The 15,069-nt window shown below is 49.6% G+C and overlaps 1 protein-coding gene across 1 annotated transcript in view; it reads right to left on the minus strand.

The window, feature by feature from the left end:
- SLC6A4 (solute carrier family 6 member 4) overlaps positions 1–15,069 on the minus strand; it is a 30,244-nt gene that overhangs the window by 9,415 nt on the left and 5,760 nt on the right. Inside the window, exons 4-12 of the mRNA XM_084823153.1 lie at positions 14,215–14,434; positions 12,269–12,407; positions 10,853–10,987; positions 9,405–9,508; positions 7,375–7,502; positions 4,823–4,935; positions 4,131–4,262; positions 1,790–1,889; positions 543–643 (exon numbers count right to left, since the gene is read on the minus strand). Of these exons, the coding sequence (XP_084679279.1) occupies positions 543–643; positions 1,790–1,889; positions 4,131–4,262; positions 4,823–4,935; positions 7,375–7,502; positions 9,405–9,508; positions 10,853–10,987; positions 12,269–12,407; positions 14,215–14,434 (1,172 nt within the window). The remainder of the gene's footprint in view (positions 1–542; positions 644–1,789; positions 1,890–4,130; positions 4,263–4,822; positions 4,936–7,374; positions 7,503–9,404; positions 9,509–10,852; positions 10,988–12,268; positions 12,408–14,214; positions 14,435–15,069) is intronic.

Here is a 15,069-nt window from a genome sequence, read left to right on the forward strand (position 1 = left end):
TGTCATTATGCACGAACCCAGCACTATTGTTAAACTATGAGTTGTTAACCACGAACAACCCAGGAAGAGTACCCATGATTTGTTGTTGGGTTGTGAACTCTGGGTTGTTTGTGGTTAAGAACCCATAGTCAAACCGTAGTGCAGGGTTCACACGTAACAACAATTCATGATTCAACGACAACCCATACTCAGACTGTACTTTTGGTTGTCATTATGTTCAAGCCAGGCCAATGATTGATAGTACATGAGCTAGGCTGGATCCTTAATATACTTCCCAATATCTGTTGTCATTTAACACATTTCTAAATAACGCTGTGCCTTGCTTCAGAGGCCTTGGCACACTCTCTTTTAGAAGCAGTATTTCCTACTAAAATAATTGCGGAATTAGTGCTTTAATGTTACTCCTCAAAATGTTGCTCTTATCCCTGAGCCTCACAGTTACTGTGTCGCATGAAAGAGCATGTTGCCGGTTTGCAAATTAGAGAGAGATCCCAACAGATTGGGGAGATGGCACCCTTTATTATATGTTCGAACAGACTCACCAGGAGGAATATAGGGCTGATGGCTACCCAGCATATTCTCCAAAACCATCCCGGGCTGAATCCAAGCATCTCTTTCACGTCACTGCAAAACTGGGTGATGCCTGCAGAGAGACAGGGATAGGACCCAAATGAATCCCGTGCTGCTATGCATTAGATTGAGCAAATAAAAAGGAAGTGATGATTCTCTGGTTTCCAAGCACACATCTGGAGGTTACCTGGTTTGAGAAGGCTGTTCCACACCAACCTGAAAGTTGGCTCATCATGCATACGTTCAGGGTCATAAGGAAACATAGTGGCTGGGCATTATTCTGGAGACACTGTGTCTCGGAATACACACATTCCGAAGCCAGCTTTAGAACTCCTTCCACATTTATGCCTCCCTGACCTACCGATCTGGCTATTCAAACCTTTGAAAGATTGGCTTTACAGGACATGGAGAAAATAGAAGCATCAGCTCCTGCCCATAGTTTAATACGAGCAGAAAAGAACAACAGGCTTTCAGGGAGTTAAATGCAGATTCCTCTGTTGTTATTACAGAAGCAGATAAGGGAGGAGCTATAGTTATCCAAAACAGCAAAGACTACAAAACTGAGGTCCTTAGCCAAGAGCGCTACTCTGCGGCATAAAACTTTTTTTTTTTTTTTTTTTACATCTTGGGACTTCATCTTTTCTTTACACTGTGGGATATTGGATGTTCTTTGGTTTTGTCTGACTGGGACCAGGGTGATGGCAGGCCCAGCGCAAGTGGTGGAGAAAAGTGAGGTGAGAAAGTGGAAGGGAAGCAGCCATAGGGAACTGGAGCAAACCCTGTGTGCCTCATTGGCTGTCTCTTGAGAAGCAGGGCATTCAAAGGTGTGTGTCTTCCCTTTCATAACCTGAAGCTGTCTTGTACTCCAAATATTCCAAAGCAGCCAGCTATAACAAGACGGATGCCAGGGGCATTGTTACACCCAGGCCTGTGGTGCTCTAGCCCCAAATCTATTTCTGACGGCCCTGGATCTGTTCCTCAGAGCCCTGCGTTGGTGCCAACTGACGTTTTGGTTTTTTCTCAGCTTAACTGGCATACAGGGAGCAATTTCAAGAGGGGTTGAACCGCTCACTGCAGACAATGAAGCCAATGGAAAGACGGAGCCCTAATCTTTTAAGGGCCTAGCAGCATGCCCTGACTGATGCTCCTGGCAGAAGGATGCTTTTGCAGAAGCATGGGAGCCTGGCTGGTGGGTGCCCCGAAACGTGGTTAAGCTCACCATAGAACCAAGCCACCGCGATGGATTCCAGAAACACCACAGCTATCACAGCTGGTCCCGTGGCGTATTCTTCAAACAGCTTCACCACATACGCACCACCCTGGGAAAAAGAGAGCATGGGAAATGACAGGTTTGCTTCTAGTTTCCAGAAGGGAAGTCAGCTGTGTACAGCTCTTTAGGATGCAGGGAGAGAGAAAGAGTGCAGACCAGAAATGTGCTATAATCCGCCCTTCAATACCAGCATAACGTTGTTGTTGTTGTTGTTCAGTCGCTAAGTCGTGTCCGACTCTTTGTGACCCCATGGACCATTAGCAATCCTCAATGGCATTCATGACCTATGTCTTCAACAGGCTTCCCTTCTTTTGCCTCCCACAATGCAGCAGTCATGTAGAAAATGGAAAATGCAGACATTTCTCCTTGGCTTTGAGTGAGATTGATGGGACTGGTGCCTCTCCATTTCACCCATGGGGAGAATGCCTTGAAGGTGCATCTCCCCAATGACAGAGAGAAGGGCTGAAGGCAGAACCTTGTTTCTAAGCTCTTTCTGCCGTGGGATCCAGGCATGCCCAAAGGAAAGGGAGTTGTGCCTTCAGCAGGAACCAGGTCCTCCTAGTTTACAGGAAGGTTTCCAAAGCAAGGAGGAATTGCTGATAAAACACAATGCAGAAATACAGAGAGCTTCTAATCTAAAGGGACGCCGGTCTGAGCCAGCCTAGCAATGCCTCCCCATCAGATATTCGCTATCTTTAGTCAGCCTGGTATCCGATCCAATCTGTTGGCAGCATCACAACACCACAGAGAACGTCAGACACACCAAGTCCCCTTCTGGAAGCGGGGTTTGCATCATCTGTCATTTTGCTCTAGGCGGGTTTCAACATCCCTTTGAATCCCCGGAACTCGATTATCACTTAGGAACATCCTTTGCAGCTTAGAATGCTTTGAAACAATGCATTACATTTTAAAACAGCCCATGGGAAGACCTTTAGCTGGCAGCAGCAGCCATGGGAGCGATCAAAGCTAGCTGTCCCTCGAAAACCATCCTCTGCAGGATGATTGTTATCTTGGCGACAACTTTGTACTGGATTGTTGTAGCTGCTTTGTGCAATGGTCATTTGGTTAGCTGCCTTAGAAACATAGGAAGCCGCCTTCTACTGAGTCAGACCCTGGGTCCATCTAGCCCAGTATTGTCAACACTGACTGGCAGCAGCGGCTCTCCAGGGGTTTAAGCAGGGGTTTTTCCAGCCCTGCCTGGAAATGCCAGGAATCGAACTGGGACTTTCAGTATATAAACCAGGGGCGCCGCTCTACCTGCTCAGCTTCAACCCTTTCCCTAAGTCATACATGGGCAACCCATATTGGCCCTTGGCTGATCTCCATGCCCCATCCACTCCCCCCGCCCCCCAGTTGATCAACTACACAGCTGATCTGATTGGGTTCATGGGGAGGGGGGAGAGGCTTTAACCTTACCTCCTTCCCAGCGATCCCAACACAGAGATCACTGTTTCCTCGCTAACAAGAGGAATTGGTTCAGGATTGCTTGGGATGTGGAGGAGAAGAGGCTTTCACCTTGCCCACCTCCCAGCAATCTGGGTCAAGATCGCTGAGGGTGGCAGGGAGAGGTCGTAATCTTCCCCAACCACAGTGATTCCATCCTCTGATCTCATCAGGCAGGGAGGATAGGTTTAAACCTCCCCATCCCTACACACGATGTGGCTGGGTGGGTGTCTGTGCCTCCCACCCCACCGCCTAGTCCTGCATGCAGCCTTTGGGGCTCAGAAAGCTGCCCACCCCTGCCCTAACGGAAGGAGACTCCATTTCCCTCCTAAGGCCTCGAGCTCATGGCTTTGGTGTTATTAGCACCATGCTGTGACACACTGAGTCAAGGCAGCTGAGTGGCGCAGGCCCTATGGAAACAAGGAATCCCTTGCTGCTGCAGAAGATGGCGCGAACTTTGGATTGCACACCCAGCTGTTTGCAATGCAAGGGTTATTCTCCAGCACCCTTTCTGTGGTGGCCTTCCCCAATCTGGCACCCCCCAGATACATTGGACTGCAGCCCCGAGCATCTCCCAGCCAGTGGGGGACTGCTGCTCGGTGGCATGTTTAGTTGTACACTACGCATGTGCGCACACAGGTTAGTACCCAACAGTGTCATTTCCCAAACTCAGATACCACGAGCGGAACTCTGCTGAAATGTTCTGTTGTGCCAGCGGTTGCCCATTATGCTGGCACAACAGGTTGAGCAACTGGAGCTAACAGGAAGACGCCGTCAAAGACCGCCCACGCCGATATCCTCAAACAGTGTGATTGCTAGGTGGGCCCCAGAAAGGTGAGCTACTTACAAATGTCAGCGTCGACAACGAGCCCATGATGCAGGTCACAATGAAGCCAAGCACAAACAGCTCCCGCCGCTTGCTCCAGACATGTGGGAACTCATCCAGGACCGCGGTGATCACCCCTTCAAGGCCTGCAAACTGGAAGAAGCGCATTGAGGGGTCAGCAAGGAAAAGGCAGCCACTGTCCTCTGCCCAGAGTTGCTAGAGCAGTCTTTCTCCACCCTGGTCCCTGCAGATGTTTTTGACCGCAACTCCCAACATGGCTGGGGATTATGGGAGTTACAGTCAAACACATCTGGAGGGAGGCTGTCCCTAGAGCCTGCAAAGGGACTTGAATGGTTCAGTGTTCACAGCTTGAGTATTGACCCTATTTTGGGGTCAGGGAATAAGCCCAAATCCTGCTGGGTCAGGCAGGTCATACTCTGCCTAGACCCACACCACCACCAAGGGTTGCAGTCAGAGTTTGCCTGCCTCCTCCCCAAGCAAAGAAATGAAACTCCTTGGTGAAGGTGCTCAACCTGAGAGGAAGTGGGGAAATACCCCTCTTGCTTCCCAGTTAGCCAACGGTCAAAGTTCCAGCAAAAAAAAATCAACTGAACTTATCCGAAGAGATGTGACATTTTAATGCTTTGGATTTGCTTTGGCCAATCTGGAAGAATTGTGCGTTCAGCTACCGCCACTGAACTTCTACTGCTCACCGTGCTGTCCAGTCCAAGAGTGATCAACATCAGGAAGAAGATAATGGCGAAGAAGGTGGAGGCGGGCATGTTCGCAATGGCCTCTGCGTAGGTGATGAAGAGGAGGCTGGGTCCTGTCAGTCAAGGAGAGAACAGAGTCAGGAAAGATCGCGCCTGCCCGCCGTCACATGAGAACAGGGCTCCCCACCTGCTCAGTCCATTTCCTCCAGAATGTACTTCTTTATCTCCCACGTCTCCAAGTCATAACAAGATGCTCAATGTGGCTAACAGCCAGAAAGGCCAGGGGTGGGGAACTGCAGGCCTGGGGGGCCAAATCCAGCCTTTTGCCCCACCCACCACTGCAGTGCAGCACCAGAGAGCGTCTACAAAATAGAATTTGGCCCTTGGGCTAAAAAGGGCTTCAACACCCCTGACAGAAGCAGACGCACATCTACGCAGTACATTAGAACACAAAAAGCAGCTTGGGTAATGATCAGCAACTACTTTAAGAGCCAGTCCAACTGCAATAACCATGCCACCCCTCCGCCTATAAATAATGTTTTAACTTTGCATCTAACACTTATTGCGAAAGGAGCCAGTCTGATCTCCCCAGGCAGGGAGTCCAGTGCCAGGAGAGTGCAGTCTGTCTCCCCATTTCCCACCCACCGCACCTCTAATGGTGGCGAGATTGGGAGCAAAGTTTCCCCTGAAGTTCTGAGTGGCTGACAGTTTGATGTGGAAGACAGGCAGCCCTTTAAGCGACCTGGTCCTGATCCAGTAACAACCAGCGCTTTGAATTGAGCTCGGAAACAAACTAGGAGCCGCCGGTCCGGCTGGCACAGCAACAGAGCTGCATGCTCCCTGAATTTTTTATTTTATTTCTCAAAATTTTATTTTAGGCATTTAAACCCCACCCTTGAACAAATTCCCAGGGCAAGCTTACATCATCAAAATACAATAAACAAATATGATAAAATATAAACTGGCTCTGCTTAAAACCCCGAGCTGACGCATTTCGGGACCAGCGGAAGTTTCCGAACACTTTTCAAAGGCAGCCCCACTTAAAGCACGTTCCAGCGACCCAGCCTTTATGTAACTAAGGCATGAGCAACCGTGGCCAGAAGCAATACTTTTCCCAACAATAGCACTGTCCGGAGCCAAGCTGATTGGCAGGCTGACCTTACGGGCGCCTCCAAAGAGGTGGCTGCAGCAAGCCGGTCGGGTATCCTGTGCTGTGCTATCTGAGTATTGCATCGGGGTGCGGGTGGGTTGGTCCCCTGGTATGAATAGCGTTGCATTTAATGTAGACAATTGTCAACCCTCTGCCGATCACCCCACCCCTCCCCACTTCAAGCAGCTAGATGGCTAAGCATTTAAGGGCAAAAGGTTACCGGTTCGAGACCACCCCGTGTCCCATGATAGGCAGACACCAGAGTTCTACCTCTGTCTTTTTCTACGGAGATTAGTCACATAGCTGTATGGAACCACCATGATCAGACTGAACAAGCTAGAAGTAGCATCGGTTTGAGTCAACAAGACAATCCTGATGTTGTAGGGTACTTCTAGTTGGAGGGCTCTTAGTGCTTCCATTCAGAAGGCCTCATGTAGCAATTCTGTCTTAACTCATTTTCCACAGTAAGAGAAAAGATGGAAGGAGCAGTGGGACAACACAGAGGGGTCACAAGTAGGACACCATCATTGAGACCCCCAAAGTTGAGCGGGGCCTTCTTGGGAACCCCAGAGGGCCATACTGGGAACACAGATGGGTTGGATTTGCCCTACAGGCCTGGGATTTGACACCCAAGGCTTAATCCTACACCTCCTGTCGCGTTTTGTTTTTCCTAGAATGAACATACTGACCTCTCTCCAAGGTTGTCTCTGTTTTGTCTTCAAGTCTCTTCAGCATCCCGTAGAGCCTCCAGCCCCAGCCTGGTGCCTGCCAGATGTGTTGGACTACAACTCCCAGCATTCCTGAGCTTGGTCATATTGGCTGGGGCTGAAGGGAGTTGAAGTCCCAAACATCTGGGGGGCACCAGGCTGGGGAAGGCTTCCTTAGAGTGCTGTCCTTTTCCACTTTGCCAGCATTTGGGCGTTTTGTCTGAATCAGTCAGCCAAGTGGGTGTTTGAGGAATCACCCCGGGGCAGGAGCCAAGAGGAACCGAGTTCAGTCGCCTTCTGAAAGCCGTTTCACAGGACCACAGGAAGCTGCCTCCTACAAGGGCAGTCTGTTCATCCATCCAGCCCAATATTGTCTCTTCTGACTGGCAGTGGCCCTCCAAGTGTCTCAGGCCAAGAAAGACTTCTCGCACCACTTGTCCCTTGTTCCTTTTAAAACTGGAGATGGAACATGGAACCTTCCACAAGCAAGCCACTGAACCTGGGGCAAATGTTTGCTGCATCCAGCCGTTCCCGTACAGACTCATCTGCATAACAAGATGCAGTGGTGACCAAAGCCCGGCTTTTGTTTAAAAAAGGAGGGGGGAAAGGCCATACAGAGTGATCCTCCTTCAGGGCAACGGACACCCCAGAATGTCACAGGAGATGTAGAGGGAGTACAAAACCAAGGGGACTACCTGTGTCTTTGGCGACCTCTGACACAGGTTCGTCCCTCATCTCCGCCATGTAGCCCAGCACGGTGAAGATGACGAATCCAGACACGAAACTCGTTGCGCAGTTCACAGCGCTGGTGACCAGAGCATCCCTGCAATGAAAAGCCAAATGCCCTTCTGAGAATCGAGATGTGCCTGGGGCGTGTCCCCGCACCGTCTCCCCATGCTCTCCAGCTGGCTTTATTGTTCTGCCTGAAGAAAGAGAGAATCCGCAGAAGCTGATTGGAATTTGTGGCAGCCGAGAACAGTTGAGATTTGAGGCAGGGGGGCTGAATGGATCCAAACCGCCTTGGATACCGGACGCAGCACAGAGCCATCAGGACTAGTAGCCATTGATAGCCTTCTCCTCCAAGGATTTGTCCAACCCCCTCTTAAAGCCATCCAAATTGGTGGCTATCACTACATCTTGTGGTAGCAAGTTCCATATTTGAACCCTGTGCCGTGTGAAGAAGCCCTTCCTTTTCTCTGTCCTGAATCTCCCACCATTCAGCTTCATCGGATGACCCCGTTGGGCTCTAGTATGATGAGAGGGAGAAAAATGTCTCCCTCTCCACTTTCTCCACACCAGGTATCATTTTGTACACCTCTATCATATCTCCTTTTACCCGCCTAAGTTAAACAGCCCCAAACATTGTCACCTTTCCTCATAGGGGAGTTGCTCCAGCCCCACAACCATTTTGGTTGCCCTTTTCTGCAATGTTGGTTGCCCTTTTCCTGTGCACAGGAACATAGGAAACTGCCTTATTCCGTTCAGACTCTTGGTCCATCAAGCCCAGTATTGCCGACTCTGACTGGAAGCAGCTCTCTCGGGTCTCAGGCAAAGAAGGGTCTTTTCCATCACCTGCTGCCCAATCCTTTCCTTAATCGGAGGGGCTGGGGACTGAACCGGAGACCTTTGGCATTCCCCTTCCACTGAGCCACAGTCCCACCTCTTTCATGGAGATCTGTAAAGTCTGTCCAGTGGTGTCAACAGACTCCAAGAAGACTCCGAAAAGAATGTATTTGATTGCACTGTATGTATTTTTGTTGCAATGTATGTCTTTTTATGAGCTTTGGTTTGGAACGGTTGCATTTTATTATTTTTATGGTTTTATTATAAAGTGCTTATTGTAAAGAAGGGTGACCTAAAAATATATATTGTAGAGCTCAAAAGAGTGCAGAAAAGGACAACTAAAATGATCAAGGGGCTGGAGCATCTCCCTTATGAGGGAAGGTTACAACAGCTGGGATTGTTTAGCTTAGAAAAAGGGCAAGTGAAGGGAGACATGATAGGGGAGTACGAAATTATGCACAGTGCAGAGAAAGTGCATAGGGAGACGTTTTTCTCACTCTCTCACAATACCAGAACCCAACAGGGTCATCCCATGAAGCTGACTGGGGGGAGATTCAGGACAGATAAAAGGAAGGGCTTCTTCACACAGTGCAGAGTTAAACTATAGAATTTGCTAACACAAAATGTACTGATGGCCACCAATTTGGATGGCTTTAAAAGGGGGATTAGACAAATTCCTGGAGGAGAAGACTGTCAATGGCTACTAGTCTTGATGGCTCTGTGCTACCTCCAGTACCAGAGGTAGTGAGTCTATGTACACCAGTGGCTGGGGAACATGGGCGGGAGGGTGCTGTTGCGCTCATATCCTGTTCGTGGGTTTCCTGTGGGCAGCTGGTTGGCCACTGTGGGAGCAGAATGCTGGGCTAGATGGGCCCTTGGTCTGATCCAGCAGGGCTCTTCTTAGGTTCTTCTGATTAACAAAGATATGAAATGAATATATTAAATAAACAACTGTCTCACACACACCAGATTTTGCTCATGAAGGGAAGGGAGAGTGTGAAATCATACTTTCACTCTTTTATGTGCAGAGCAATCTCCAGCGTGAGACTGAGTGGTCTCTGCTTCTGATGGGATCAGAGCCGGCCGCCCAACCCCTGGAACTTTGAATCGAGGGTAGAGTGTTTTACCGCTCCTGGGTATTATCCTTCTTGATCAAGCTTACTGGTAGCAGTTGTTATGAAACTTGTTGTAGCTTGCGAAGGCCAGAAGGACCCCGAATCCTGGGCCGAGAGAGAAGAAGATCTGAGCAGCAGCGTCCACCCACACCTAACGAGAGCAAACACAGAGAGAGAGAGAGGGATCAGGAAAAGGACATCAGTCAAAGACAGAAAGTCGTCATGGGAAGCCTCACGACAGTTTTGGGCATGGAGGGATGCCTCCTTCACCTCCCAGCCTTGAGTGTTCAAGTCCAGAGCTTGCAATGGGGACTTTCGCTGGAACGGAGGCAGCTGTTAGATCCAGGCTGCTTTGTAGCAGAGGCTGTAGGCTCCAAGTGGAAGCAGCAGCTATTTGACCCTGCCCTCCCAGTCAGTTGGACTACAGCTCCCATCATCTCCCAGCCAGCATGGCCAACTGAGTTTGTTTATTTATTTATTACATTTGTATCCTGCCTTTCCTCCAAGGAGCCCAAGGTGGCATACATGATCCTCCTCCTCCTCCTTTCCATTTTATCCTCACAACAACCCTGTGAGGTAGGTTAGGCTGAGAGTGGCCTGAAGTCACCCAGGGAGCCTCATGGCTGAGGGGGACTAGAACCCAGGTCTCCCCAGACCCAGTCCAACACTCTAACCACTACCCCACACCATGGTCAGCATGGCCAACCAAGCCAAGAAATGCACCACAGATTTATTTTCAGTCCCTTTCCTAATCATCCTTAACATGGAATTTGCCTTTGTTCTTTTCCTTTTTACAGCTACTGCACCCTGGGTTGACATCTTCACTGAGCTATCGACCCCCCCCCCCCGATCTCTTTCCTGGTTAGCCACCTTAATCTCTTACTTTCCCAAAGAACGAGCCAGTTCCTTCCCCTCCTCTGGTCTCGGAGCTGAGACCAGAGCATCCTTCCTCTTACAGGAGCAGGCTCACAGAAGCTTCCCGGCTAGACGGCCTTGCAGAGATTGCAATCTGCTCTCTCCTCACTTCAGATATATTCAGTACAATACCAATGCCCGTTATTACTTTTTAGGGAAGCAACTGGGCCTTATTGGAGATGCGACTTTATCAGAGAACGGTGTGTCTTCATTTCCTCTCCATTGAACTCTCGCCTATCAGCTGGGAGACTGCCGGCTGGCAAATATTAGAACCCATAATCTTGGTATTCGCTCTATTTATTACTTAAAGGGCTGAGATCTCGCTTTGCCTCCCTGCAGCCCTCCCCACTCCCAGGTCTGAGACTTTCATAACTATGCAGGGAGAAATGACACATGGACACAGCTATCGGTTTCATGCAAGTTAAGGCTCAATTGAACTGGATTTTGCCATCGCTAAACCACAGCATCTCCAAAGAAGAATATTGGTCTGTCCTGGAGTGTCTGGCTCACCCTACCACTGAAGTGCATTTATCTTCCTTGGCCATGGGGCCGATCTTCTTGTCTGCCCCTTTTTCCTTACCGCAGTGGAAAGAAGTTTCTGCCAGTCGGGCTTCAGGTAGTACACTACCCCTCTCCAAGCCCCGGGCAGGGTAGCGCCCCGTATTAGGAGGATGAGGAGGATGACATAAGGGAACGTGGCCGTCACCCACACAACCTGTTTGGAAAAGAAATTAAGACGGCATTGGCCGAGGATTCGATTGAGGAAAGCCACAAATGCTAAGGATGAAAACCACCATGCTTTGAATTAACTATGTTTTGGCCATGTTGAAAGATACCGCCTCAGTCCGGCGTGCCATGGGGGGGACCTCTCCTCATTCCCAATATTATCTGCCTACCTTATTTAATCTCGGGGAGAGGCTTTGCTTATGGTGCCTTGTGTTCAAGAGGTGATATTGGCTCGAGCATGGGTGTGCTCTTGGTTTCTATAGAGCTGGTGCATTTTAACTGTTTGATTGCAATTTTAAGAAATGTACTTTGTGCTCTTTATGGGCCTGGTTCACCCAGATAGGTTCATTGCCCCATGGACTGAAGCATCAAAGGATGACTCACACATGTGCAAAAAAATAGGCAGCCATGTTGGCTGTAAGAAAAATGCCAAAGTCCAGGTTGGAGTGATTAGGCCATTCAAAGATCACCAAAGATGTGCCAGCTTTTGAGACCTCCAGATCTCTTCATCAGGCAAGATGTTACAAAAAGAATTCGGGGTGGGGTTGGGGGGAGACTGGCTGGATGTTGTAGTCAGGATGTCTGTATAGTCAGAGTCCTGAGATGATATGGAGGAAGAGGGGTTGCAGACATTCAAATTCCATCCCCCTGCTTTTTGTAACACCTTGCCTGATGAAGAGACCTGGAGATCTCTAAAGCCTGCACACTTTGTGATCTTTGATAAAAGACCAGCCTCTCCCAACCTGGTGCCCTTCAGATGTGATGGACTGGGACTTGCATGATTCCCAGCCGGCATGGCCAAACTCTGCTCTCTTTGGCCGTCTCCTCAATATATCCCAGGCCAAAACCCCGCCCCCGAGGAGCCAGGGGATGACTCAGACTCCACTGCGCCGCCAACTTCTCAACATCTGTCTGGGGGATCCACAGATGTACACTCCCAGGCAGGTAACCAGTCGCTTGCTGTCCCATACTCAGGAGGCATGTGGTCTCAAGTGTGCTAAAATTGCCCTGTGGAAAAGCTAGAATTGATGCAGGGTATTTAGCCCAGATCACAAGAGGCTGCAAACTTGGACGATTTTGGAGGGCTGAAGGAATGATCATTCCGTCTCCACTCTGGAATCAGCTGTTCTTGGGAACACGATTGTGGCCATCCTTTGCGAGTTTTTAAAAACGCTCCTTTTCAAAGCAAGACAGCTTTCGTTCTGCATTCTGACCACCCGATGCAATCCCCTGCATGCAGCCTCCTCCTGCAGTCAGCCTCATGCTTCACCTTTCCAGATGTTTTGACCCCTTTCCAGATGCTGAAGTACACGATGGTGAAGATAAACAGCAAACAGAGCGTCAGCTGCCAACTGACCCCTCCTAGGTCATCCAGCCCCTTGGCTCTCTGCACTTGGAGAACGTGGCGACTGAAACGGAAAAGAAAAGGACGTCGTGGCTTGTTTGGGCTGTGAACTCTTACAGAGGCAGTGCCAAGGGGATGGGGGAAAAGAGTGGCCATTTGCTTAGTGCTTGAGGATCCGGGTGTCAGTGTGCTCAATCCATACAAACTTTGAGCACCACTGTGGTGCAAGGGCCAAATCCATCTCTTCAGGTTTCCCCAGATTATTTTATTTTATGTATTTCATTTCTATACCACCCAACAGCCGAAACTCTCTGGGCAGTTCACAAAAATTAAAACCACAGAGTGCAGCATAAAACAATATAAAATATGAAAGCTTAAAACCGCAATATAACAGTACAATCAGAATAAAACCTAGCAGCAATGCAGAGATTTAAAATACAGATTTAAGACACTAGAGCTAAAAGACTAGGATGCTAAAATGCTAAAATACTGGGAGAATAAAAGTCTTCACCTGGCACTGGAAGGAGTACAACGTAGGTGCCAGGCGAACCTCTCTAAGGAGCTCATTCCACAGCTAGGGGGGCCGCAGCAGAAAAGGTCCTCTTCCTGGTAGCCACCCACCTCACTTCCTTTGACGGGGGCTCCCGGAGAAGGACCCCTGGGGACGATCTTAGGGTCTGGGCAGGCACATATGGGAGGAGGCAATCCTTCAGATAACCTGGCTCCAAGCCGTTCAGGGCTTCGAATGTTAATACCAGCACTTTGAAATGGACCGGCAGACAGTGCAGCTGGAAAAGTATGATGACCACACCCCCTTCCTCTGGCCAGAGAGCTTCTCCAAAATGGCATCTTGGGCTGAAAGAAGTTCTGCACCCCTGGATTAAAGTTTACTGCTGGACCTGGCTATGCAGGAAGAGGACAGCTGGGCCTCCACTGTTCCACAGAACAAGGGCGGCTGTCCTGGGCCGATTTCATACTGAGTTGGGGTGCTGTTCAGAAGATGGCAAACTGGCAGTTTTTTACGTCATTAGCCTGTTTTTACTGTCTGGATTTTCTGTATCGGGCACTCAGACAAGCTCTGTCTAAGAAACCACTGACAGCCGTAGGGCGAGTGGGAGTGATGCAGAAAAAGATCCAAGGCTTCCCAAACTAAGGTCCCACTTCGCCCTTAAACCCCAAAGGAGTTACTTTTAAGAGCTGTACTAGTAAGATGCTCTTACACCCAAATGAGCCCTTTCCTCTCCATGTGTTTCCGCATGAGTCACCAAATCCTGGGCATGCCTCCTGATCGAAAGGGCTACACCCAGAGCAGTGACTCGTGCAGAGATTCAGTGGGTAGCCTCCGCTGGGAGCAGATAAACCTGCTGCTTTGGGAGTGACGGATCGCCCACATTACCCCCACCACCAGCAGCAGAAGCTGGCTGAAAGAAGGCGAGAACAGAGCAGTGACTCCTCCAGAGTTACAGCAGGCACCCTCCTTTCTAAGGATGGGTGCTTTGGCCTCACAGGAGCCGGGTATATTTAATTTATTTTAATTTACTTATTTCTTGTGGCTCGCCAACTCTTGCAGCAGCCTCCAGCACCCTGAATGTTAGGGAATGACTGGTACCCATACTGCAGAAAGCTTCATGGGCCGACTGAAGCGGAGGGAAGGAGCCCCCTGAGATGGGAAAGCGGACCCAAGTGTTGAGAGCTGTGAAAACGGATGGTGGGAATAATAAGGGTTGCTACAAAACCTATCAATCCACACCACAGTCCTAAAAACGCTTCCAAAGAAAGCAGGAGGCTCAAACGATCCGCCCCTTCTGTTCTGCACCTCCTTCCCCACCCTGTCTTTTCCGGCAGGGCTGTCTCCACTTACATGCACTTACGTATAAAATTCTTCTGCTGGGGAGGTTGAGTTGCTGGTCCAGGTGACGTTCTGGCTGGAGAAGTAGTCAGTGCAGTTGTTGGTGTTCCAAGAGTTCTTGCAGCTGGTCCAGGGAAGCTCATCCGTGAAGGAGGAGATGAGGTAGTACAAGGCCCACGCCATGATGGTGTTGTAGTATGAGGCGATGTAAAACGCAATGATGCAGATGGCAAAGCCGATCCCTGGACAGATGGGGAAACACGGGCGTGAGTGTCGGAGGGGAAGCCCTGGCGCTCTGATCCAGCAGTTGTGCGGAGGCTGCTATGCACGCGTGGAGCTTCAGCACAAGCTATACGGAAACAAGGATTAGGGCAGCACACCCCTCGATCCCATGTATGTGTATTTGGGGAACTGTGTCCGTAGTAAGAGGGAACTTGTTAAGGGGGGAGTTTATCCAGGTCAGGGGCAAGACTCAGTGGTGTGTCTGAGAAGTCTGAGCTCCACGTGTGCAGAGAAGCCTCCCCAAACCATAGGGAGTGGCTGGCTTAGAGCACCAGGGGCATGTAGGGGTGTATGAGAAACTCAGTTCAGTTCATTTTTGATTGGGATTTACCCAGACACAAGCTGTGGTCAAGTCCACATAGTTCCGAGATTGCGATGTGATTCGCGGACCCAAAAAATAGCATCCGACAGTGTGCGGACATTTGAAAAATGCGCACAAACATACTGTAATCCATGGGAGAAGAATGTGTGCATTTCAACGATGCACACAACTGCTGTGTACATTTGGAAAAATATGCATAATACTAGAAGTCAAGGGGGTCATCCCATGAAGCTGATTGGTGGGGGATTCAGGACAGATAAAAGGAAGGGCTTC

This window comes from Heloderma suspectum, chromosome 16, assembly GCF_057233095.1.
Source record: "Heloderma suspectum isolate Gila_16-S chromosome 16, 16-S_ref, whole genome shotgun sequence".
NCBI lineage: Eukaryota > Metazoa > Chordata > Lepidosauria > Squamata > Helodermatidae > Heloderma > Heloderma suspectum.